This window comes from Bufo bufo, chromosome 6, assembly GCF_905171765.1.
Source record: "Bufo bufo chromosome 6, aBufBuf1.1, whole genome shotgun sequence".
Lineage (NCBI taxonomy): Eukaryota > Metazoa > Chordata > Amphibia > Anura > Bufonidae > Bufo > Bufo bufo.
Window position 1 is genome coordinate 21,702,232 of NC_053394.1, and position 25,111 is coordinate 21,727,342.

The following is a 25,111-nucleotide window of genomic DNA, read 5'->3' on the forward strand; positions in this document are numbered from 1 at the left end:
TTATCCAACCTCTAAAATGCTCCCCCATACGCCCGGGCCCTCACACAGGTTGTACTTACTTGGCTCCCCGGCACCCGCATCACTTCTGACGCTCCCACGGCTGCCGCTGCATATTGCACCCGTAATGCTAGGGTGGCTCATCCCCGTCGCAGTCTGCTATTGGCTGACCCTCCTCCCCCCCCACAAATTCCGGATGTCTTCATCCGCGTAACTGGGAGATGCAGCTGCAGCCATGCCGCCGTCAGAAGCGACACGGGTAAATACAACATGTGTGAGGGGCCCGGGCATATCCAGATGTATCCCAATTGTGGTCGTAAACTGCTGTTTGGGGATGCACCAGGGCTCAGAAGGGAAGGAGCGTCATCTGGATTTTCTAACATGGATTTTGTTTTGGTTTTGGTGACTTTGCTGTGTGAGGGCTTATTTTTGAGGGACAAGCTGTAGTTTTTATTGGCACCATTTTGGCATACATTTGGCTTTCTGATTGCTCTTTATCTTTTTTGGTGTGTAGTGGAGGTTGGCAAAAATTTAAATATCATGTTAGTGTTTTTTATTTTAATTTTTTTATGAGATTCTCCATTTGGTATGTATGATATAATAATGTTATTCTTATTGTTGATATGATTATGATGATACCAAATGTATTTAGTTTATTATTTGCATAATAAAATCCCCTTTTATTAAAAATGCTATATTTTGCATCACCATATACTAACATCCATAACATTTTAATTTTTCTGCCAATGTAGATGTCTAAGGGCTTACATTGTGCAGGACATTCTGTACTTTTTTTTGTACCATTTGTGAGTACTGTACATAAGACTTTTAAATGACTTAATGTTATGTTTTTTGGGAGGCGAGGAAACAACTTTTGGCGTAATTTTTTTTTTTTTTACACCATTCACCTGATGGGGTAGCTTTTGTGATATCTTTATAGAGCCGGTCGTGACGGATGCAAATATACCAAATATGTCTATTTTTAATTTTAAGTTTTACACAATAAGAGCATTTTTTAGAAAAATAAGTCATGTTTTTGTGTTGCCATTTTCTTACAGCCATATTTTTCTTTCTGGCTATGGTCTTGTGTGAGGGATATTTTTTAGTGAGACGAGGTGATTTTTTCATTGGTACCATTTTGGGGTACATACAATTTTTTGATCTTTTTTGGGAGGTGAGTTTCATGGCGTTCACTTGATAGGGTAGATACTCTTTATGGAGGTGACTTCATTTTTTTTTTAAGTTTTACATTTTTAGAAAAAAAATCATGTTTTTGTGTTGCCATTTTCTTATAGCCATATTTTATTTTTATTTTTCTGGGTATGGTCTTGTGTGAGGGCTCGCTTTTTTGTGGGACAAGGTGACATTTTTATTGATACCATTTTGGGGTACATATGACTTTTTGATCGCTTGATATTATGTTTTTTGGGAGGTGAGGTGACTAAAAAATTGTTACATAGTTAATACGGTTGAACAAAGACATAAGACCATCAAGTTCAACCAAGGGATAGGTCGGAATGTGAATCCCAAATAACTGTTTTAGCATACATGGTTTTTACACCGTTCACATGATGGAATAGCTCATGTGATATTTTTATGCAGACACGGCGATACCAAATATATCTTTTTTCAGAGCTATACATTTACGTGCCAAAAATAATGTTTCCTTCAAGAATATTGACATGTAATTTCCAACAGGCAGACCTCAGGAACACAATCTACCCGGTAAGGCAACAACGAAGAGAGTAAATCAGTCACCTCCTTCCAGAACACAGCAATCGGGTTACAACTCCATATCCTATGCCAGAAGTCTTCTTCCAATTCCCCACACCGCGGGCATACCGTGGATGTTGCTCTGCCCATTTTGTACAGCCTGATTGGTGTGAGATATGTCTGATGTATAGTATAGAGCTGAATTATTTTATTATTGATTGCCGGTGATACTTGTAAATGTGATTCCAATAAAGTCGTTATTGATTCTTCTGTAAGTGTGGGTATTAATCTTTTCCATTTGTCTATTATGGGGGATAAAGTGTGAGTATATAGCCGATACTAATCCCCTGGGACCCTGGGTTTTGACAACTCCAATTAATGGATATTTAGAGATCCTGGTGCTATTGTTTGGATACTTACTTTGTATGGCGGTTCCAAGTTGTAGATATGAGAAGAAGTAAGTACGGGGAAAGTCATACTTCTGTGACAATGCCTCAAATGTCATTATCATTCCCTGATCATAAAAATCTCCAAGGGTTAATGCCCCTGCCAGTTTCCATCTATTCGCCCCCATAACCAATTGCATATTTGGGAGTGATTGGTTGTCCCATAGAGGTATGTCTGCGACCACCTCAGTAAAGTGAGACATTATTTTAGCCCCTTTCCAGACCATTTGAGCCATTTAATGCAATGGCAACATTTTTGATTTCAGAAATTTAGGAGATGCCTCTAATACCGACCACAATGTGTTAAACTGCAGGTATAGTTTTAAAAGTACTCTTTTAAATGTCTTAATTGGGGAATCTTACATTAAATTAAATTTTTATAAAACACTTTATTTTTTATTTTTATGCACCCCATAAGGTCCTACAAGACCTCTGGGTGATATTTAACATTATTGATTTCTCCTGTAACTGGGGCTGACATAGTAGCCCCAATTACATGGTAAATATATCCCCCAGAGAGGCTGTACAGCGGTATACAGCCCTGTTCAGACTCACTGCAGGGCCGTTCGAGGTCTCAAGAAGAACCTACAGCTCTTGCGCTCCCTTGGCCGGAACAGGAAGTGGCACATCTTTTCCTTAGCTAAATACACAACGTTTGTTCGGGAAGTTGTTAAGCTACTGATCATTGGGGGTAGGGTATCTGATCAGATATTGATAACCTCAGGGTAGGCTAAGCCATCACTTGCACATTGAACAATCCCTTTGCTATAGCCAGGGCTGCACAATCTCACTTACCCCTTGTGATTGTATCTCCACAGTATTTACAGTAATACGGCCATGTACTGCTAAAGTGTTGACCCGCTCCACAGGAATTCTGTGACCATATTCCAATAATTGATTTCTATCCACAGAAACCTAGAAGAGAGAACCAGTTCACATAGAGGAAGATAGAAAATGAAGGGGGGGGGGGGCACTATTTATGTAATTCTAACTGTCCATAAGTTACAGTGCCTTGAAAAGGTATTCATACCCCTTGGACTGTTCCATATTTTGTTCACGTTACTCCCACAAACTTAAATGTATTTTATTGGGAATTTATGTGATAAACCAACACAAAACAGAAAATATGTGTGAAGTGTAAAGAAAATGATACATGGAATTCAACATTTTAAATAAATAAAAATCTGAAAAGTGTAGTGTGACTAACACCCTTTAGGCTACTTTCGCACTTGCGCCGCGGCAGAGGATCTCACTACCAGTAAAAAACAAAACTTTCTGTTTAGTCCTCATGCATTTTGGATGGAAAGAGATCCATTCAGGATGCATCAGGATTTCTTCCGTTTCGCCAGCATTCCGTTTTGTGACCGAACACTATACTGGTGCAAGCTGCCGTTTTGTGTCCGGTCATAAAAAATTGAAAAAAACTGATCCGGCACTGAAAACAATCTAAGTCAATGGTGACTGACTGGATTTGTCACCGAATACTTTGAAAGTCAATGGGTAAGGGTACTTTCACACTTGCGGCAGAGGATTCCGGCAGGCGGTTCTGTCGCCGGACGCAAACGGATGGCATTTGTCAGACGGATTCGAAGGCGGATCCGTCTGTCAAATGCATTGAAATACTGCATACGGTGTCATCTGGAAAAGCGGATCCGGTATTTATTTTTTTCACAGATTTACAGGTCTGCGCATGTGCTGACTGGATGAACGGATCAGTCAATGCGGCAATTTTAATGCCGGATCCGGCACTAATATATTTCAATAGAAATTAATGCCGGATCTGGCATTCCGGCAAGTGTTCAGGATTTTTGGCCGGAGAGAAAAATGCAGCATGCTGCGGTATTTTCTTCGGGCAAAAAAACGTAAGAGGGACTGAACTGATGCATCCTGAACGGAATGCTCTTCGTTCAGAATGCATTAGGATAAAACTGATCAGTTTTTTTTCCGGTATTGAGCCCCGTGATGGAACTCAATACCGGAAAATAAAAACGCTAGTGTGAAAGTACCCTAACGGATCTGGTTTTATAGGCTCCTTTTTCCATTTTGATTTCACACAACCGCATCCTAATGGAACGGATGCATCCTGATGTGCAAAATCAAAATGGATCCGTTTAATTCTGCTATTAATATCCTCTTCTGGATTTCAATACCAGAATCAACAACACAATTGTGAAAATAGCCTCCTAGGACTCAAAACGTGTTTTCTCCCCCTCCACAAACTCTTAAATGCAATGACAGCAATAGTAAATGATGTCGGAGTGACACGGACATACATAACTATGGGTAAATGTACGTTTGACATCTCTAACTAAGGCCTCATGCACACGACAGTATTTTTTCACGGTCCGCAAAACGGGGTTCCGTTGTTCCGTGATCCATTTCCGTTTTTGTTTCCGAGTGTCTTCCTTGATTTTTGGAGGCATTAAAAATGAAAAAAAAAGTCAAGTTTGCCTTGAAAATGATAGGAAAAAAACGGACACGGATCACGGACGCGGATGACAATCTTGTGTGCCTCCGTGTTTTTTCACGGACCCATTGACTTGAATGGGTCAGCGAACCGTTGTCCGTGAAAAAAATAGGACAGGTCCTATTTTTTTGACGGACTGGAAACACGGATCACGGACGCGGATGACAAACGGTGCATTTTCCGAGTTTTCAACGGACCCATTAAAAGTCAATGGGTCCGCAGAAAATCACGGAAAACGGAACAACGGACACAGAACACAACAACGGTCGTGTGCATGAGGCCAAAGAGTGCGTTTAAAAACAAACCGCATCGGCACATGTGTTATGCTTTTTCATATTCCAACGCTTCTGAAAATCTTCCCTTATTGGGGGCAGATGATGTTTAAACATACATGGTGTTATGGGATAAAAAAAAAAATTAGCTTGGGGGGCCAAGCGTCCAAAAGTGATGCTTTGACGGAGTCGGAATTCTACCTGTACGACACACATAAGTGTTGATTGTCAGAAGAAAAAGTGGCTCATTGTGAACGAGTCTAGAAAAAATTTCCCTTTCAATTGGGAGCAGCAGCAGTGCAGTGTGGATGTGGAAAGGGTACAGTACTGATATAGTGGCATGTGGCTGCAATAGTAGCAGCAGCGTAAACAGCATAGCATGGAACATACAAGGTAGTAGATTGACTGTCTGTGGGTAGTAGTAAAAGTAGTAGTAGTGGCTGATGCATAGTGTTAATAGTGGTGACAGTAGGGGATAAGCAGCAAGGAGTAGAAGCTGAGGCTATGGCGGCAGACGCAGCCATATGGTAAATACTGGCAGGTAGGCAGCGCTATGATGGAGACAGCAGCAGCCATACGGAATATTATGGTAGGCAGGCAACAAATGCTATCTAGCCTCTGAGATTTAAAATGCCCAGTTTTGCCCATATGCCCCCTAAACAACCCGCACAAAAAATAAATAAATAAATAAATAAATAAATAAAAATAACTGTATTTCTGTTAAAATGTAAAAAAATAAATGTTCTTGCAGGTAGCTGCTTTTGAGGTTCTGCAGCAGTTGCAACTTTGTTATAAGGCAGTAACTGCAGCTACGAGGCACAGTCAGCCTCAGATCCTTACTTCTCACTCTCTGGCTGACAGCTTCCCCTGCCTGTCCCTATTCTACACTCACAGTTCTTTTTTTTGTCATTCTGTCCTTTTTCCCTCACTATCCTTGGCAGTAAAAAATAACCTGGATTGTGACTTTTGAATGTCCTTTCCTGGCAGACACTATACGACCTATCCACCCTCATTCACAGCCCAGCACAGAATGGCGTTCTACTCGTTCTGCTAGGTCACCTCCTCACCTGCTGCAGAATCGATTGGCTCATCCAGGCTGTCTGTCGACATGGATGCCAATCAAAGCAAGCCCCCCCCCCCGACCACCCACCCTACCCACCCCACCGACACCACACTTCCTCTCAGGGACATGTGAGAACCCTTCTTCTTCCTGCTTAAAGCTTTTTCCTGCCAACAGGTGCATTAAAATAGCGTTGCATGCTATTTTAGTGGACTCATCCGAAACAAACCTGAAAAGCTTATATACAGCAACTTTTTGCTATCTATGGACTTTCAGGACCCAGGTATGGTGAGGCGTTCACCATAAAATTTGATTTGCTACTGCTGTTATAACTTATCTATTATCTATCTATTATCTATCTATCTATCTATCTATCTATCTCTATTAGTGTTGATCAAGCACCAAAGTGCTCGGGTGCTCGAGTAGAACACCTCGGGATGCACCCCCTGCTATGAAGAGGGGAGGGTGTCTGGTTCACATGAAAAGGTCAGAAATTGAAGGAAACACCACTGAAATGGTTCAGGAACAGCATGGGGAGGATGTCTAGATGCATCTTGGACCCAGGTCGCTGCTGGGAACGATGTTGTCCGAGGAGTACGTGCAATGAGCAGGATGCGGGTTATATACACTAAATTATGCAATGTCTGGGTCAGGTGCAAATAATAGTCTGTTTGTTTGTGACGACAATTGCAGCATGTGCAGGGTTGTGTCACAGGGCCCTTCAAAGATGTTATAACTCACGTCTCAGATTAGGAATGCCAGAGTGGTGTAATGTCTCTGTATGGTAGTGGTAATTGTGTCAACGGTGTCTCCTACCTGGGTATGGCTGGACTCCTGGCTCACTTGCAATAAAATTGAGTGTAGTGATAGGAGGAGTAATAGAGGGATTTTGCAGCAGAAATTGAGTTCCAGACCTTTGATAAAGTTCAAACTCATCTTTAGGCCTCTTTCACACTACAGTATTTTGCGTTCAGTATACTGGACGTTTTTTGAGTTCAGTATACGGAACAGATACTGAACCATTCATTTCAATGGTTCAGCAAAAAATACTGAAGTGTCTCCGTGTGCATTCCGTTTCAGTATTTCAGTATTTCCGTGCCGTGGAAAGATAGAACATGTCCTATGTTTCTCCGCAAATCACGGTCCGTGGCTCCATTAAAGTCAATGGGTCCGCAAAAAAACGGAATGCATACGGAAGGCATCCGTATGTCATCCGTATGTCATCCGTTTTTTGCGGATCCGTCATTAACAAATGCTAGGCCCAGCCCACTGTGGCCATGTGTTTCTTGTTGCCAAACTTTGGCTGAGCACAAATACAGGTGGCTTCCGTTTTTGATCCGTGAAAAACGGACCGTATATGGGAACCATACGGAAACCATACTGAAAGGTTTTTGCGGACATACTGAACGGAAACGGAGACACAACGGAACCCAAAAACGGGACAACGGATCCGTGAAAAACGGAACGCAAAACACTGAAATGGACATACTGTAGTGTGAAAGAGGCCTTAGTCTTAGGTCCCAGCAGGTTTTTAGCAATGGTTGGAAGGAATTTATCTTCTGCTTTATCAACCTGGAGCTTGCAGGAAAGGACGTCTGCTTTGTAGCTCTATACTGTGTGGCAGGAATTTGGCTTCTGCACTTTCTATCTTCTGCTATGTGGGGACTGACTAGCTGAGGAGGAATATGACTTCTCCTGGGTCTCTGGACTTTACTCACAGTTGTATTCTCAGGGTATGCTTTCTTCCTGGAACTGGAGTTTGTCTGCTTGCTTCATCCAGCTGAGGCTGCAGGGCTCAGGCTGGGGATTGTGATCAATGTCTCAGCCGAACAAGATCCTGGCTTTCTTCTCTATATCTGGAGCTCCTAACACACACACCCTACCCCTGCTTCAGGATGTGGCACAGCCCACTCTGCTCATAGGGGGGGGGGGGGGGGGGGGGGGGGAGCTAAGCTGGAATTAACTATTCCAGCTTAGATGTACTAAAGTGAACCTAAGTCCTTACCAGACCATTGCTGCCACCTGCTGGTGAACATGGAAAATACAACAATAATGAAATTTAACATGGTTTATTCACATTTGTGAATGACATAATGTAAAATTACATCAGATGACAAGGTAAATGCTCTTTACCAATTGTAGCGGGGTAAAAGAGTTTAGTAACACAACTCTGGGGTGTTACATATTTTACAGACTGACAACAATATGCACAAAACCAAAGATAAAATCGATTTTAGAAGAAAAATAGTTAGGAAACATTCTTTCCTGTATAATTACTTGTATATAAAGTGCAAGTGCTGCCAAAATTGTTCAGGTAGTGGACACCTACACTCATAAAGACTATGCTCTAAGTGAAAGGGCTGCCAAAAATTACAGGTAACCGGCACTCTAATACATCCTTTATTACACATAAAGGAGGGCATCATACACAGCCTTGAAAAATTATGATTGATGGCCTGCTGGTGACCCTCAAAAACATTTGGAGAAAGGGCCTGCTGCTGACCCTCTAAAACATTAGGGCCAAGGGCCTGCTGCCGATCCTACCATCTATTAGGGGTGAGGGCCTGCTGCTGAGCTGACCATCTAAAACATTAGGGGCGAGGGCCTGCTGCTGAGCTGACCATCTAAAACATTAGGGGTGAGTGACTGCTGCTGATCTGACCATGGAAAAAATTATGGTTGAGGGTCTGCTGCTGAGCTGATCCTTTAAAACATCAGGAGCGAGGGCAGCCTAATAAGCATGTTGATATGATGGAGGAGGAGGAAGAGGACGAAAAAATAAAGATTTAACCATATACAGTTTTTTTGTGGTGGAAGGGGTGCATGGGAATACAGTGTATTCAATACACCATAAAAGCCACATTTAAAGTGTCTTTATGTTCAACCGCTTTCCTCTGGTAGAGTAGAGAAGTCAGGGGCAAACTAGGCCTTGTTCATTTTGATAAGAGTCAACCGGTCAGCATTTTCAGTTGACAGTCGGATGTGCTTATCAATTATTATGCCCCCCAACAGCACTAAATACCCACTCTGACAAAATGCTGGCGGCAGGGCAGGCCAGCACCTCCAAGGCGTAGAGCTCCACTTCGTGCCACATGTCCAGCTTGGACACCTAATAGTTGTAAGGCACAGAGGTATCATTGAGGACGCTGACACAGTCTGCTACGTACTTCTTCCCCATCTTCCAAAACTTTTCTCTCCTTGTGACACTAGGCTGCGCATCAGGGTGAGGTTGCTGGCGGGGTGTCATGAAACTGTCCCAGGCCTTGGAGAGTGTTTCCCTGCCTCTGTTGGAACTGCTGTGTGTTCCCCTCGTCTCCCTTCCTCGGTTGGCCAAGGTACTACGTACTCTGCTGCCAGCGTTGTCAGCTGGAAATTTTTGGAGCAATTTTTCCACAAGGACCTTCTGGTATTGCACCATTTTGCTAGTCCTCTCCACCACAGGAATGAGAGATGAGAAGTCCTCTTTGTAGCGGGGGTCAAGAAGGGTGAACAACCAGTAATCGTGTTGGCCAAAATGCGTATAATTCGAGGGTCATGGGAAAGGTAGCATAGCATAAAGTCAGCCATGTGTGCCAGAGTCCCAACAGACAAGACTTCACTGTCCTCATCAGGAGGATGACTCTCAATCTACTCATCCTCTTCCTCCTCTTCGGCCCATCCACGCTGAACAGATGGAAAAAAAACTGCTGTGGGTACGACCCTCTTTGGCGGAGGCAACCGTCTCCTGCTCCTCCTCCTCCTCATCATCATCATCATCACCCAATTCGTGCTGGGAATACCAACTGAGGGTGGTCTGGCTATCATCCTGTGTACTGTCTTCCCCTATTTCCACCTATTCCACATACAAAGCATCCACCTTCATTGTGAACAGCGAGCGTTTCAGTAGACAAAGAAGTGGGATGGTTATGCTGATAATAGTGGCATCGCCGCTCACCATCTGTGTTGATTCCTCAAAGTTATGTAAAACCTCACAGAGGTCAGACATCAATGCCCACTCCTCGCTTGTGAATAGCGGAAGCTGACGTGAAAGGTGACGACCATGTTGTAGCTGGTATTCCACTACTGCCCTCTGCTGCTCACAAAGCCTGGCCAACATGTGGAATGTGGAGTTCCAGCGCGTGCTCACATAACACAACAGTTGGAGAGCTGACAATTGCAAGTGCTGCTGCAGCGTTGCCGGACCGGGGGCACCTGTAGATGACTTTTGTAGGTGGTGGCAGAAATCCTGATAGAAGTAGGGCCTGCATTTCTTGGCGTCGGTAGCACCTATGCCATCCCAGGGTACCACTCGCTCCCAGTGTGCCATCAGGGAAATGTAGCATCCCTGGCCAAAAACACTTGTTCATGTGTCAGTCGTTAAGTGGACCTTCCAAATAACTGCGTTGGTCAGGGCATGGGTGATGTTACGGGTAACATGTAAGGCGGGGATGGCACACCAGGAAAAATAGTGCCGGCTGGGAAATGAGCAACGAGGGACGGCCGCCACAATCAGGCTGCGGAAAGCCTCAGTGTCCACAAGCCTAAATGGCAACATTTCCAGGGTCAGGCGTTCGGCCCACCTATTAGGGTGCTTTGATGCCATGTGGCGGATCATGCTGGTGGTGTTGAGGTTGCTAGTGTTCACGCCCCTGCTCATTTTGGTACAGCACAGGTTGCAAATGACAATTCTTTCATCACCCGCCCTTTCCTCAAAAAAGCGTCAGACTGCGGAACACCTACCCCTTAGCAAGGGAGATTGCCGCAAGGGGGTGCTCTGGAGAACAGTTGCAGGCCTGTTTAGTGTGGCCCGCCTTCTCCCTTTTGCCACCCTACTGCCTTTTTCAGCCTGTTGTGGTGCTGCGGATCCCTCCCTCTCTGTACTGTTGTCCTCACTCGGCTTGCCACCTTCCCAGGTTGGGTCAGTCATATCATTTTCCACCACCTCCTCTTCCACTTCCTCACTCTGGTCATCCTCCTGACTTGTTGACCTAACAAGAACCTCACTTATTTACAACTGTGTCTCATCCTCATCTTCAACCTCTTGAGACACTAATTGCCGTTGACTTATTGGCAACTCTGTCACATTATCATCATCCACCTCGTGAAACACTAATTGCCGTTCCCCACTGTCATCTTCTTGTAACTGTGGATGCTCAAGAGTTTGGGCATCAGTGCACACGATCTTCTTATCTCCCTCTTAAAGCGGGCTTGGCGAGAGGCCCAAATCAAGGAATGGGAATGAAAAGAGCTCCTCGGAATATCCGAGTGTGGGATCACTTGTTTGCCACGACTCTCCATGGTGGGAGGAAGGAGGATCAGGGTGAGGATTCTGTTGACCAGACTCTTAGCTACTTAGACTGGACTTTGTGGAAGACAGGGTGGTGCTTAACGGACTGGAAGCATTATCTGCTGCAATCCAACCGACCACCTGGTCGCTCTGGTCTGACTTAGAGAGCGGTGTCCTGCGCCACCCTGCAAACTGGGACATGAAGCTAGGTATCGTGGATGAGTGTGTTTCTTGTGCTCTGGCAGCAGGCACAGTTTCACCGCGCCCAGGGCCACGGCCTCTGCTTGTGTGAGATTAAGAAGCAGCTTTCATTGCATGAATACTGTTCCATTGTTTAGCCACAAGAGGTCGCTGTTTCCCATGCTCAGTTCATTTCTTTGCTGGGATTACAATATGCATGAGAGGTGGGGTTAACAAGCTGCAGAGAAGACAGGAAGCAGTCTCCATTTTGTGAGGAGAGAAAAAGACAGACTGAGGTGAATCCCTCTACATCCAAGTGCTTGGAAGCATTCTTTTGTGACCAGTACTGCAGACAAAGGGAGCTGATCGAGTCCCAATGCTGACCAGGAGAGAGGACGCCTGCCAGGAGTACTGCTGAGAGATGAGGATCGGATTACCTGTTCTGTGGTACCGCACGTTTGATTGAAAGACTGTTCGATTCGAAATCATCAGTGGAGACAGAGCAGTTTTGGGAAGGGGAATGTAACACTGTATAGGCTAATAAGATTGTAAGCTCCTGTGTTGCTCCGTGGGCTAGCCTGTATATTACATCCCAAACAATCGTTCCTGTACTTTAGGGTAATAACAGGTATGGCGAGGCAGTGTTAACCCTGCTCGCAGTAGGTAAATTATTCCGGCTACCATTAGAGGGCGCCGTGCTGTGCAACACAGGGGTCTCAGCTTCAGGCTGAGTGTATGTAACTTTATTTAATGCTAACTGCATTTTGGAGCTGTAGGTTATATTGCTGTGTTTCAGTAAAGAAGTTTTTGTTTGCAAAAGCCGGTGTCTGTGTCGCTTTCCTCGGCTGTGACTTCACTGTATCCTGGGCAGCCCAATGCTGTCACCAGCGTCTAACGTTATACAGGAGATGTAGCGCAGGTAATGTCGCTGCTGTCACCAGCGTCTAACGTTATACAGGAGATGTAGCGCAGGTAATGTCGCTGCTGTCACCAGCGGCTAACGTTATACAGGAGATGTAGCGCAGGCAATGTCGCTGCTGTCACCAGCGGCTAACGTTATACAGGAGATGTAGCGCAGGTAATGTCGCTGCTGTCACCAGCGGCTAACGTTATACAGGAGATGTAGCGCAGGTAATGTCGCTGCTGTCACCAGCGGCTAACGTTATACAGGAGATGTAGCGCAGGTAATGTCGCTGCTGTCACCAGCGGCTAATGTTATACAGGAGATGTAGCGCAGGTAATGTCGCTGCTGTCACCAGCGGCTAACGTTATACAGGAGATGTAGCGCAGGTAATGTCGCTGCTGTCACCAGCGGCTAATGTTATACAGGAGATGTAGCGCAGGTAATGTCGCTGCTGTCACCAGCGGCTAACGTTATACAGGAGATGTAGCGCAGGTAATGTCGCTGCTGTCACCAGCGGCTAATGTTATACAGGAGATGTAGCGCAGGTAATGTCGCTGCTGTCACCAGCGGCTAACGTTATACAGGAGATGTAGCGCAGGTAATGTCGCTGCTGTCACCAGCGGCTAACGTTATACAGGAGATGTAGCGCAGGTAATGTCGCTGCTGTCACCAGCGGCTAATGTTATACAGGAGATGTAGCACAGGTAATGTCGCTGCTGTCACCAGCGTCTAACGTTATACAGGAGATGTAGCGCAGGTAATGTCGCTGCTGTCACCAGCGTCTAACGTTATACAGGAGATGTAGCGCAGGGAATGTCGCTGCTGTCACCAGCTGCTAACGTTATACAGGAGATGTAGTGCAGGTAATGTCGCTGCTGTCACCAGCGTCTAACGTTATACAGGAGATGTAGCGCAGGTAATGTCGCTGCTGTCACCAGCGGCTAATGTTATACAGGAGATGTAGCGCAGGTAATGTCGCTGCTGTCACCAGCGGCTAATGTTATACAGGAGATGTAGCGCAGGCAATGTCGCTGCTGTCACCAGCGTCTAACGTTATACAGGAGATGTAGCGCAGGTAATGTCGCTGCTGTCACCAGCGGCTAACGTTATACAGGAGATGTAGTGCAGGTAATGTTGCTCCTGTCACCAGCGGCTAATGTTATACAGGAGATGTAGCGCAGAAAAAATTACAGTCAATGTCACAGATATTTGGGATGCGGAAACGTTATAAAGGAGATGTAGCGCAGGCAATGTCACTGTCCGCAGCGTCTACGGAAAAAGTACACTGGATGTCACAGATATTTTTAGGATGCACAAACGTTAAACAGGAGATGTAGAACAGCTAATGTCACTGTCTGCAGCGGACACCGTCTACGGAAAAAGTACACTGGATGTCACAGATATTTTTAGGCTGATCACATGAGATGTAGTGCAGATAATGTCGCTGTCTGCAGCGGCCCATAAATTGCAAGCTATTTAGCGCAGGTTGCGCCAAAAATATATATTGCTGCCAGACACAACAATAGTCCTAAAAAGGACTTTTGAGTCTCTAACACCAACCCTGCCTAACAAAAAAATAAAATTCAATTGAATCAATTCCCTACACTATCTGTCCCTTCTACAGCACAGCTCTCCCTGACTAAGGCCTCCTGCACACGAACGTATTTTTTTGCGGTCCGCAAAAACGGGTCCCGTTTTTCCGTGATCCGTGACCGTTTTTTCGTCCGTGGGTCTTCCTTGATTTTTGGAGGATCCACGGACATGAAAAAAAAGTCGTTTTGGTGTCCGCCTGGCCGTGCAGAGCCAAACGGATCCGTCCTGAATTACAATGCAAGTCAATGGGGACGGATCCGTTTGACGTTGACACAATATGGTGCAATTTCAAACGGATCCGTCCCCCATTGACTTTCAATGTAAAGTCAGGAGTTAATATACCATCGGATCGGAGTTTTCTCCAATCCGATGGTATATTTTAACTTGAAGCGTCCCCATCACCATGGGAACGCCTCTATGTTAGAATATACCGTCGGATTTGAGTTACATCATGAAACTCAAATCCGACAGTATATTCTAACACAGAGGCGTTCCCATGGTGATGGGGACGCTTCAGGTTAGAATATACTAAAAAAACTGTGTACATGACTGTCCCCTGCTGCCTGGCAGGTGCTGCCAGGCAGCAGGGAGCAGACCACCCCCCGCCCCCCCCTGTAGTTAACACATTGGTGGCCAGTGCGGCCGCCCCCCCCCTCCCCTGTAGTTAACTCGTTGGTGGCCAGTGGGCCTTCTCCCCTCCCTCCCCCTCCTAATTAAAATCTCCCCCCTATCATTGGTGGCAGCGGAGTGTACCGATCGGAGTCCCAGTTTAATCGCTGGGGCTCCGATCGGTAACCATGGCAACCAGGACGCTACTGCTGTCCCGGTTGCCATGGTTACTTAGCAATTTGTAGGACCATTATACTTACCTGCGAGCTGCGATCTCTGCGTCCGGCCGGGAGCTCCTCCTACTGGTAAGTGACAGGTCCGGCCGGGAGCTCCTCCTACTGGTAATGTCACTTACCAGTAGGAGGAGCTCCCGGCCGGACCTGTCACTTACCAGTAGGAGGAGCTCCCGGCCGGACGCAGAGATCGCAGCTCGCAGGTAAGTATAATGGTCCTACAAATTGCTAAGTAACCATGGCAACCGGGACAGCAGTAGCGTCCTGGTTGCCATGGTTACCGATCGGAGCCCCAGCGATTACACTGGGACTCCGATCGGTACACTCCGCTGCCACCAATGATAGGGGGGAGATTTTAATTAGGAGGGGGAGGGAGGGGAGAGGGCCCACTGGCCACCAACGAGTTAACTACAGGGGAGGGAGGGGTGCCCACTGGCCACCAACGAGTTAACTACAGGGGAGGGAGGGGGGCCCACTGGCCACCAACGAGTTAACTACAGGGGAGGGGGAGCCCGGCCGCACTGGCCACCAATGTGTTAACTACAGGGGGGGGCCCACTGGCCACTAATGTGTTAACTACAAGGGAGGGAGGGGGGGGGCGGCCGCACTGGCCACCAATGTGTTAAGTACAGGGGGGGGGGCCACTGGCCACTAATGTGTTAACTACAGGGGGGGGGGCTGCCCCCTGCTGCCTGGCAGCACCTGCCAGGCAGCAGGGGGCCGTCATGTACACAGTTCTTTTAGTATATTCTAAACTGAAGCGTCCCCATCACCATGGGAACGCCTCTGTGTTAGAATATACTGTCGGTTCTGAGTTTTCACGAAGTGAAAACTCAGCTATGAAAAAGCTTTTATGCAGACGGATCTTCGGATCCGTCTGTATAAAAAGTAACCTACGGCCACGGATCACGGACACGGATGCCAATCTTGTGTGCATCCGTGTTCTTTCACGGACCCATTGACTTGAATGGGTCCGTGAACCGTTGACCGTGAAAAAAATAGGACAGGTCATATTTTTTTCACGGCCAGGAAACACGGATCACGGATGCGGCTGCAAAACGGTGCATTTTCCGTTTTTTCCACGGACCCATTGAAAGTCAATGGGTCCGCGAAAAAAAACGGAAAACGGCACAACGGCCACGGGTGCACACAACGGTCGTGTGCAGGAGGCCTAAGGCTACATGCACACGACCGTATGTGTTTTGTGGTCCGCAAATTGCGGATCCGCAAAAAAAAACAGATGACGTTCCGTATGGCATTCGTTTTTTTTGAGGATCCATTGTAATAATGGCTATCCTTGTCCGCAAACTAGAAAAAAATAGGACATGCACTATTTTTTTTGCGGGGCAACGGAACGGACATACTAATGCAGACAGCACACTGTGTGCATTCCGTGTTTTTTTGCGGACCCAATGAAATGAATGGGTCCGCATTCTATCCGCAAAAAAACGGAACGGACAGCATTTAAGTGAGTGGCAGTACTTACCTGCACATTTATTGGATGCGTAGCAGCCAACAAACGTGCGGGGAGGAGACTCGAGCTCCGTGCTCGAGCACAAGCGGTATTCGGGTGAACCCCGCAATGTGCCGAGCATCGCGATGCTCGAGCCGAACTGGTGTTCGGCCGAGCATGCTCAATCAACACTACTAACTATCTATCTATCTATCTAAATTACATGTAAAAATAAAATATTAATATTCCAGAATTCTTTTTTCTGTAGACCTACTTTGTATTCTTGGCTTGCGAATAGGATCCGGACTTCGAAGGGTTCTCCCTTTTTGAATGGCATCTCTTCTTTGAGTTCTTCATTCCCCCAGATTTCATTTTCCATTGTATTGCAGGAAATATTTCCTTTACTAATAAATATATTGAGATTGAAGGCGATGTCATCCTTGTCCTTATCACCACATTGAACATCTATGGAAAAGCTAAAAGGAAGCATATAAACCATCATGGATACAATTGTCTTCAGGTTAGAAAAAAATAAACATTTTATAAGGTGGGATGACTTTAATGGAAAGATTCTCTCCGTTTCAGTGTTTTGCAGACGCTCCTGGTTTTGGCCTCTGAATTCTGATGCCATATTCTGTACTGACCCTCGTTATTGCCCCTGCTAAGAAAACTCTAGAAGTATTGTTAAGGCCTCATGCACACGACAGTATTTTTTCACGGTCCGCAAAACGGGGTTCCGTTGTTCCGTGATCCGTTTCCGTTTTTTTTTTTCCGTGTGTCTTCCTTGATTTTTGGAGGTTCACCAGACATGAAAATTGAAAAAAAAATCTAAGTCAAGTTTGCCTTGAAATTGATAGGAAAAAAACGGACACGGATCACGGACCCGGATGACAATCTTGTGTGCCTCCATGTTTTTTCACGGACCCATTGACTTGAATTGGTCCGCGAACCGTTGTTCACAGACTGGAAACACGGATCACGGACGCAGATGACAATTGGTGCATTTTCCGAGTTTTCAACTGACCCATTGAAAGTCAATGGGTCCGCAGAAAATCACGGAAAATGGAACAACGGACACGGAACCCAACAACGGTCGTGTGCATGAGGCCTTACGTGTATATTCATATATGCCATGCTGAAGTCCATGGGAAAACCACACGATTCCAATTCAAGTAATAAAAATAAATAAATGACAAATAGAAAAAGAGGAACGGAAAGCAGACTGGTCTCATTGAATGTGGCCACATCTGCGTCCAGACAAAGGCAGAAGGTGTTGAGAAAATCGAAGTAAACGAAGTGTTATTCGATCTGAATTTCAGGAAAAATTATATTCACCAGGATAAATTTTTCTTGAGATGACAGTAAAAAAACTAACTGCATACTCACCTCATCCATTTGATCGCAGTGAGGCTGTTGCAGCCATCTTGATTGAAGAAAACGCGCCAAAAATTCTTACGCTGACGTCATCACATCAGCGCACCTTAGAATTGGCGCATTTTCTTCAATCAAGATGGCCACGACGGCCTCTCCGCAATCAGATGGATGAGGTGAGCATGTATTTTTTTCTTTAACCCCGTAATAGGATGAATGTGACTGAAATTTGATTTGTTACGAATTACTTTATTGGCCAATCGCATTCAACTGTATGGAGAGGGGCTATAGCGCTGCCCCCCCCATCATTTAACCCCTCAGATGCCGCGTTCAACACTGATTGCGGCATCTGAGGGATTAAATGACAGGGGCAGCGCTATAGCCGTTCCCCGTCATTGCGCCCGCTTCATGCAATGGAATGTGACTGGCTACGAAGTAATTCGTAACAAATCTAATTTCGGCAAAGCAGCCAAATCAAATTTTTGAAAAATTCGCTCATCGTTAATTAAAAGAATTGTAAACCTTTTAGTCGCTGGTAGGACAGTGCCACGAATCCTAACCACGGTGTCCTCTCTGATGCCAACCAGAAATGGGGTCAGGAGTGGAAGAGTCTGGAAAATTAAGATCACAATCATGAAAGAAATCCAAGCGCCAGAAATGTCTCTGAAAAGGTAACTGTCCAGATATTGCAATAAAACATCAAAAATAATCCTCAATACCAAATGTAGAAAAAAGTATATACCGTATATATATATATCAAAAAGTATATGCTGTATATGTTAAAATATTTTATTGAGAAAATTTATATTACATGTACATTATAAAAATATTATTTACAGTGATCCAGTTATATATAATATAAAATAATGTCTATGGAAAATATTATGTTCACTTTATACATTTATGTGTAGCATTACCATTAGGGTTCATGCACACAAATGTATTTTTTCCCCATTTCGTTTTTTTACTGGTCCGTATGTTGAACCATTCACTTCAATGGGTCAGCAAAAAAAATTATATAAATGACTGTCTGCATTTCGTTGCCATATGTCCGCATGTCCATTCCACAAAAAAATAGAACGTCTTATTCTTGTCCATTTTGCGGACAAGGACAGGGATTGTTACAACGGATCTGCAAAAATAAATAAATGGATGCAATACGGATGTCATACGTATTTTTTTGCGGATCCGTGTTTTGCGGATCGAGCGCATGAGCCCTTATATTTAGAGGGAGCTGAATACTCATATTACATCTGATAATCATGGCAAAATGAATTAATCATGTTGCTATAATATTTTCCGTGGACGTTATTTTATATTATATACAGTCAGGTCCATAAATATTGGGACATGGACACAATTCAAACATTTTTGGCTCTGTACACCACCACAATGGATTTGAAATGAAACAAACAAGATGTGCTTTACCTGCAGACTGTCAGCTTTAATTTGAGGGTATTTACATCCAAATCAGGTGAACGGTGAAGGAATCACAACAGCAACACCAAAAGACCCGGAAGACCACGGAAAGCAACTGTGGTGGATGACCGAAGAATTCTTTCCCTGGTGAAGAAAACACCCTTCACAACAGTTGGCCAGATCAAGAACACTCTCCAGGAGGTAGGTGTATGTGTGTCAAAGTCAACAATCAAGAGAAGACTTCACCAGAGTGAATACAGAGGGTTCATCACAAGATGTAAACCATTGGTGAGCCTCAAAAACAGGAAGGCCAGATTAGAGTTTGCCAAACGACATCTAAAAAAGCCTTCACAGTTCTGGAACAACATCCTATGGACAGATGAGACCAAGATCAACTTGTACCAGAGTGATGGGAAGAGAAGAGTATGGAGAAGGAAAGGAACTGCTCATGATCCTGAGCATATCACCTCATCAGTGAAGCATGGTGGTGGTAGTGTCATGGCGTGGGCATGTATGGCTGCCAATGGAACTGGTTCTCTTGTATTTATTGATGATGTGACTGCTGACAAAAGCAGCAGGATGAATTCTGAAGTGTTTCGGGCAATATTATCTGATCATATTCAGCCAAATGCTTCAGAACTCATTGGACGGCGCTTCACAGTGCAGATGGACAATGACCCAAAGCATACTGCAAAAGCAACCAAAGAGTTTTTTAAGGGAAAGAAGTGGAATGTTATGCAATGGCCAAGTCAATCACCGGACCTGAATCCGATTGAGCTGCATTTCACTTGCTGAAGACAAAACTGAAGGGAAAATGCCCGAAGAACAAGCAGGAACTGAAGACAGTTGCAGTAGAGGCCTGGCAGAGCATCACCAGGGATGAAACCCAGCGTCTGGTGATGTCTATGCGTTCCAGACTTCAGGCTGTAATTGACTGCAAAGGATTTGCAACCAAGTATTAAAAAGTGAAAGTTTAATTTATGATTATTATTCTGTCCCATTACTTTTGGTTCCGTAACAAGTGGGAGGCACATATGCAAACTGTTGTCATTCCTACACCGTTCACCTGATTTGGATGTAAATGCCCTCAAATTAAAGCTGACAGTCTGCAGGTAAAGCACATCTTGTTCGTTTCATTTCAAATCCATTGTGGTGGTGTATAGAGCCAAAAATGTTAGAATTGTGTCGATGTCCCAATATTTATGGACCTGACTGTATAACTGGATCACTGTGAATAATTTTTTTTTATAATGTACATGAAATATTAATTTCTATTATCAATAAATATATTTTACATATATATACACTGCGTGCAGAATTATTAGGCAAATGAGTATTTTGACCACATCATCCTCTTTATGCATGTTGTCTTACTCCAAGCTGTATAGGCTCGAAAGCCTACTACCAATTAAGCATATTAGGTGATGTGCATCTCTGTAATGAGAAGGGGTGTGGTCTAATGACATCAACACCCTATATTAGGTGTGCATAATTATTAGGCAACTTCCTTTCCTTTGGCAAAATGGGTCAAAAGAAGGACTTGACAGGCTCAGAAAAGTCAAAAATAGTGAGATATCTTGCAGAGGGATGCAGCACTCTTAAAATTGCAAAGCTTCTGAAGCGTGATCATCGAACAATCAAGCGTTTCATTCAAAATAGTCAACAGGGTCACAAGAAGCGTGTGGAAAAACCAAGGCGCAAAATAACTGCCCATGAACTGAGAAAAGTCAAGCGTGCAGCTGCCAAGATGCCACTTGCCACCAGTTTGGCCATATTTCAGAGCTGCAACATCACTGGAGTGCCCAAAAGCACAAGGTGTGCAATACTCAGAGACATGGCCAAGGTAAGAAAGGCTGAAAGACGACCACCACTGAACAAGACACACAAGCTGAAACGTCAAGACTGGGCCAAGAAATATCTCAAGACTGATTTTTCTAAGGTTTTATGGACTGATGAAATGAGAGTGAGTCTTGATGGGCCAGATGGATGGGCCCGTGGCTGGATTGGTAAAGGGCAGAGAGCTCCAGTCCGATTCAGACGCCAGCAAGGTGGAGGTGGAGTACTGGTTTGGGCTGGTATCATCAAAGATGAGCTTGTGGGGCCTTTTCGGGTTGAGGATGGAGTCAAGCTCAACTCCCAGTCCTACTGCCAGTTTCTGGAAGACACCTTCTTCAAGCAGTGGTACAGGAAGAAGTCTGCATCCTTCAAGAAAAACATGATTTTCATGCAGGACAATGCTCCATCACACGCGTCCAAGTACTCCACAGCGTGGCTGGCAAGAAAGGGTATAAAAGAAGAAAATCTAATGACATGGCCTCCTTGTTCACCTGATCTGAATCCCATTGAGAACCTGTGGTCCATCATCAAATGTGAGATTTACAAGGAGGGAAAACAGTACACCTCTCTGAACAGTGTCTGGGAGGCTGTGGTTGCTGCTGCACGCAATGTTGATGGTGAACAGATCAAAACACTGACAGAATCCATGGATGGCAGGCTTTTGAGTGTCCTTGCAAAGAAAGGTGGCTATATTGGTCACTGATTTGTTTTTGTTTTGTTTTTGAATGTCAGAAATGTATATTTGTGAATGTTGAGATGTTATATTGGTTTCACTGGTAAAAATAAATAATTGAAATGGCTATATATTTGTTTTTTGTTAAGTTGCCTAATAATTATGCACAGTAATAGTCACCTGCACACACAGATATCCCCCTAAAATAGCTAAAACTAAAAACAAACTAAAAACTACTTCCAAAAATATTCAGCTTTGATATTAATGAGTTTTTTGGGTTCATTGAGAACATGGTTGTTGTTCAATAATAAAATTAATCCTCAAAAATACAACTTGCCTAATAATTCTGCACTCCCTGTATATATATATATATATATATATATATATGCGTTTTGATACGTATTAAGGCAATTTGCCTGGATTTGTGGGAGGGGCTGAGGTCCGCCTCCAGCCTATATAGGGCACTCCCCTTACCTGGCTCCTGCACCATCTGAGGTCTGAGCTTTTGACCCTCCCACCACTCCACTCATTCACAACTCATTTCTTCCATATCTTTTCCTTGGGTAGGCCCTCTTCTTTCTCAGGCCTACCTCATCCTCGGTTTCGGCACACCACAACCGACTGCACTCATTCCCTGCTTCCCAGGGCTCTTCACTGTACTACCGTAAGCGCCTAACACAAATATATATATATTATTTTTTTTACATTTTCCCTGCAGCCAAGCTCCTCCACTCCCACTGAAGCCTAGGATGCATATTGCACGCGGTTGGCTTCATCTGAAGCGGAGGAATTTGGCTGCGGAGGGATTGATGGGTGAATATTCTTGTCTCCCTCTCCACCCCTGCCTCTTCCTCCTGAGCCTCCACTGCCGCTAATGAGAACAGGGAGCATTAAAAAACGTTTAAAACGTAAAACTTTACCATAGTACAGTAGGAACATCATGCATTAGGATCGCAATGCATGATGTTGCTATTGCACGCTGCCAGCAATTATACCACAATGTGCAGTAGCAACACCATGCTTGCGCTTCTGGTTTGAAGGGAAGGGTCATCAGTATGGAGCACTAGGGGCATCGCTGCAGTGGTGCTCAAACCACATAAGCCCACCTCCTTGTGCTCCAATAGCTCCTATACACTTGTATAGGAACGAGCCTTCCCATTGAAATGAATGGGAAAGCTTAGGTGTAATTACACCTGCTCACTGCTGCGAATGTGACGGCGAGCAGATAAACAATACAGAGGAGGCAGCACTGAATACAGAAGATCGGCAGGTGTGTCGGGTGTTGGACCCCCTCAGGATAGGTCATCAATAAAAATAACTTGGACAACTCCTTTAAGCCTGTAAGTGTACATCTGAATATATATATATATATATATATATATATATGTGTATGTCCACATGCGTATGTACGTTTATGTATTTGTATGTGCCATAGCAGTTGTGCTTTTACTAGGCAATTCTTGTTGTGCTGATATGTGCCGTATGTTAACAATTTTTTACCAATTTTCCCTATATGTGCAATATTAGTGTAACATATAAGTGCACCCTAACAAATGTGAGGAGGGCGGCAATAGACAGGCAGATCACACAGCTGCTAAGGGGCTGTGGACAAAAGGCCCTGCCCTTAATTGCACTTAACACCAGCTCCCATCATATCCAGAGCCCCTACAAGACTCCATTTTCCCTGCTTCCATTGTGCAGTAATTACTTCCCCCCTCCCCCCCAATTAGCATTAGCAGTGATACTGTAGCAGAGCCTGCTGCTGCTTGGCTTGCCAAGTGTATGCCCAGCAGAGCTGTGCCACCCCGGGATTCTCTCTGCCAGCCAGTAACTACAGAGACTAGACACTGCAGACAACGGTTCAGGCCAACGCTGTGTGGGAATATTACCTCTGGGCCCTGACTGCTGCGCTCTGCCACAGTGACAGCCAGCCTTCACAAAAAGTCAGCGTTGCCTGACACTGGTTTAAAATAAAAGTTCATGGGAGCTGGGTCCTAAGGCTGGGGATAAGGCCTCATGCACACAACCGTTCCGTTGTTTGCGGTCCGCAAAACAGAAGTCGCCCATGTGCCTTCGGCAATTTGCGGAACGGGCTGCCCATTGTAGAAATGCCTATTCTTGTCAACAAAACGGACAAGAATAGGACATGTTATATTATTTTTTTGGGGGGCTACGGAACGGAGCAATGGATGCGGACAGCACCCGAGCCGCAAAAACTGTGGCTTGGATGCGGACCAAAACAACGGTCGTTTGCATGAGGCCTAAGGAGAGGGTTTAGGTGGGAGGACGGTTGGGCAGCAGCATACACAGTCCATGGGGGGTTATGGCACAGTATATAATACGTAGAAACAGGTTCAATCCATGGGGGGTTATGGCACAGTATATAATACGTAGCAACATGTACAATTCATGGGGGTTATGTCACACTATATAATGAGCAGCAACAGGCGCAGTTCATGGGGATATGGTACATTATATATAATGCTGCAGGCACATTTCATGGAAGGTATTGCACATATAATACATAGCAGAAGGCACAGTTCATGAGGGGTATATTACACTATAGAAAATGTTGAAGCAGACAGAGTTCATGGTGGTTATGGGTGAGTTTAATTTATTTTGTTTCTTGCTTTTGTTTGTTTTTATGTCATTTGACCACATAGTTTATGGGGTGGCATGGCACAATATAAAGTGATCAGCAGTATGTATTTATGTGCAAATAATACACAGCAGCAGGCACAGTGCATGGGGGTATGACATCTAATAATATATGGCACATATACTGTAATAAGCAGCAACAGGTACAGTTCATGGATGATATGGTATACTATATATAATGCAGCAGGCACAGTGCATGGTTGTATTACATCTAATAATATATGGCACATATACTGTAATAAGCAGCAACAGGTACAGTTTATGGATGATATGGTATACTATATATAATGCAGCAGGCACAGTGCATGGGGGTATGACATATAATAATATATGGCACATATACTGTAATAAGCAGCAACAGGTACAGTTCATGGATGATATGGTATACTATATATAATGCAGCAGGCACAGTGCATGGGTGTATGACATATAATAATATATGGCACATATACTGTAATAAGCAGCAACAGGTGCAGTTCATGGATGATATGGTATACTATATATAATGCAGCAGGCACAGTGCATGGGGGTATGACATATAATAATATATGGCACATATACTGTAATAAGCAGCAACAGGTACAGTTCATGGAGGATATGGTATACTATATATAATGCAGCAGGCACAGTGCATGGGGGTATGACATATAATAATATATGGCACATATACTGTAATAAGCAGCAACAGGTACAGTTCATGGAGGATATGGTATACTATATATAATGCAGCAGGCACAGTGCATGGGGGTATGACATATAATAATATATGGCACATATACTGTAATAAGCAGCAACAGGTACAGTTCATGGAGGATATGGTATACTATATATAATGCAGCAGGCACAGTGCATGGGGGTATGACATATAATAATATATGGCACATATACTGTAATAAGCAGCAACAGGTACAGTTCATGGAGGATATGGTATACTATATATAATGCAGCAGGCACAGTTCAT

At 44.5% G+C, this 25,111-nt stretch overlaps 1 protein-coding gene across 1 annotated transcript in view; it reads right to left on the reverse strand.

The window, feature by feature from the left end:
- LOC121005222 (galectin-9-like) overlaps positions 1-25,111 on the reverse strand; it is a 99,644-nt gene that overhangs the window by 2,124 nt on the left and 72,409 nt on the right. Inside the window, exons 11-13 of the mRNA XM_040437826.1 lie at positions 18,087-18,175; positions 16,468-16,669; positions 2,952-3,071 (exon numbers count right to left, since the gene is read on the reverse strand). Coding sequence (XP_040293760.1) covers positions 2,952-3,071; positions 16,468-16,669; positions 18,087-18,175 — 411 coding nt within the window. The remainder of the gene's footprint in view (positions 1-2,951; positions 3,072-16,467; positions 16,670-18,086; positions 18,176-25,111) is intronic.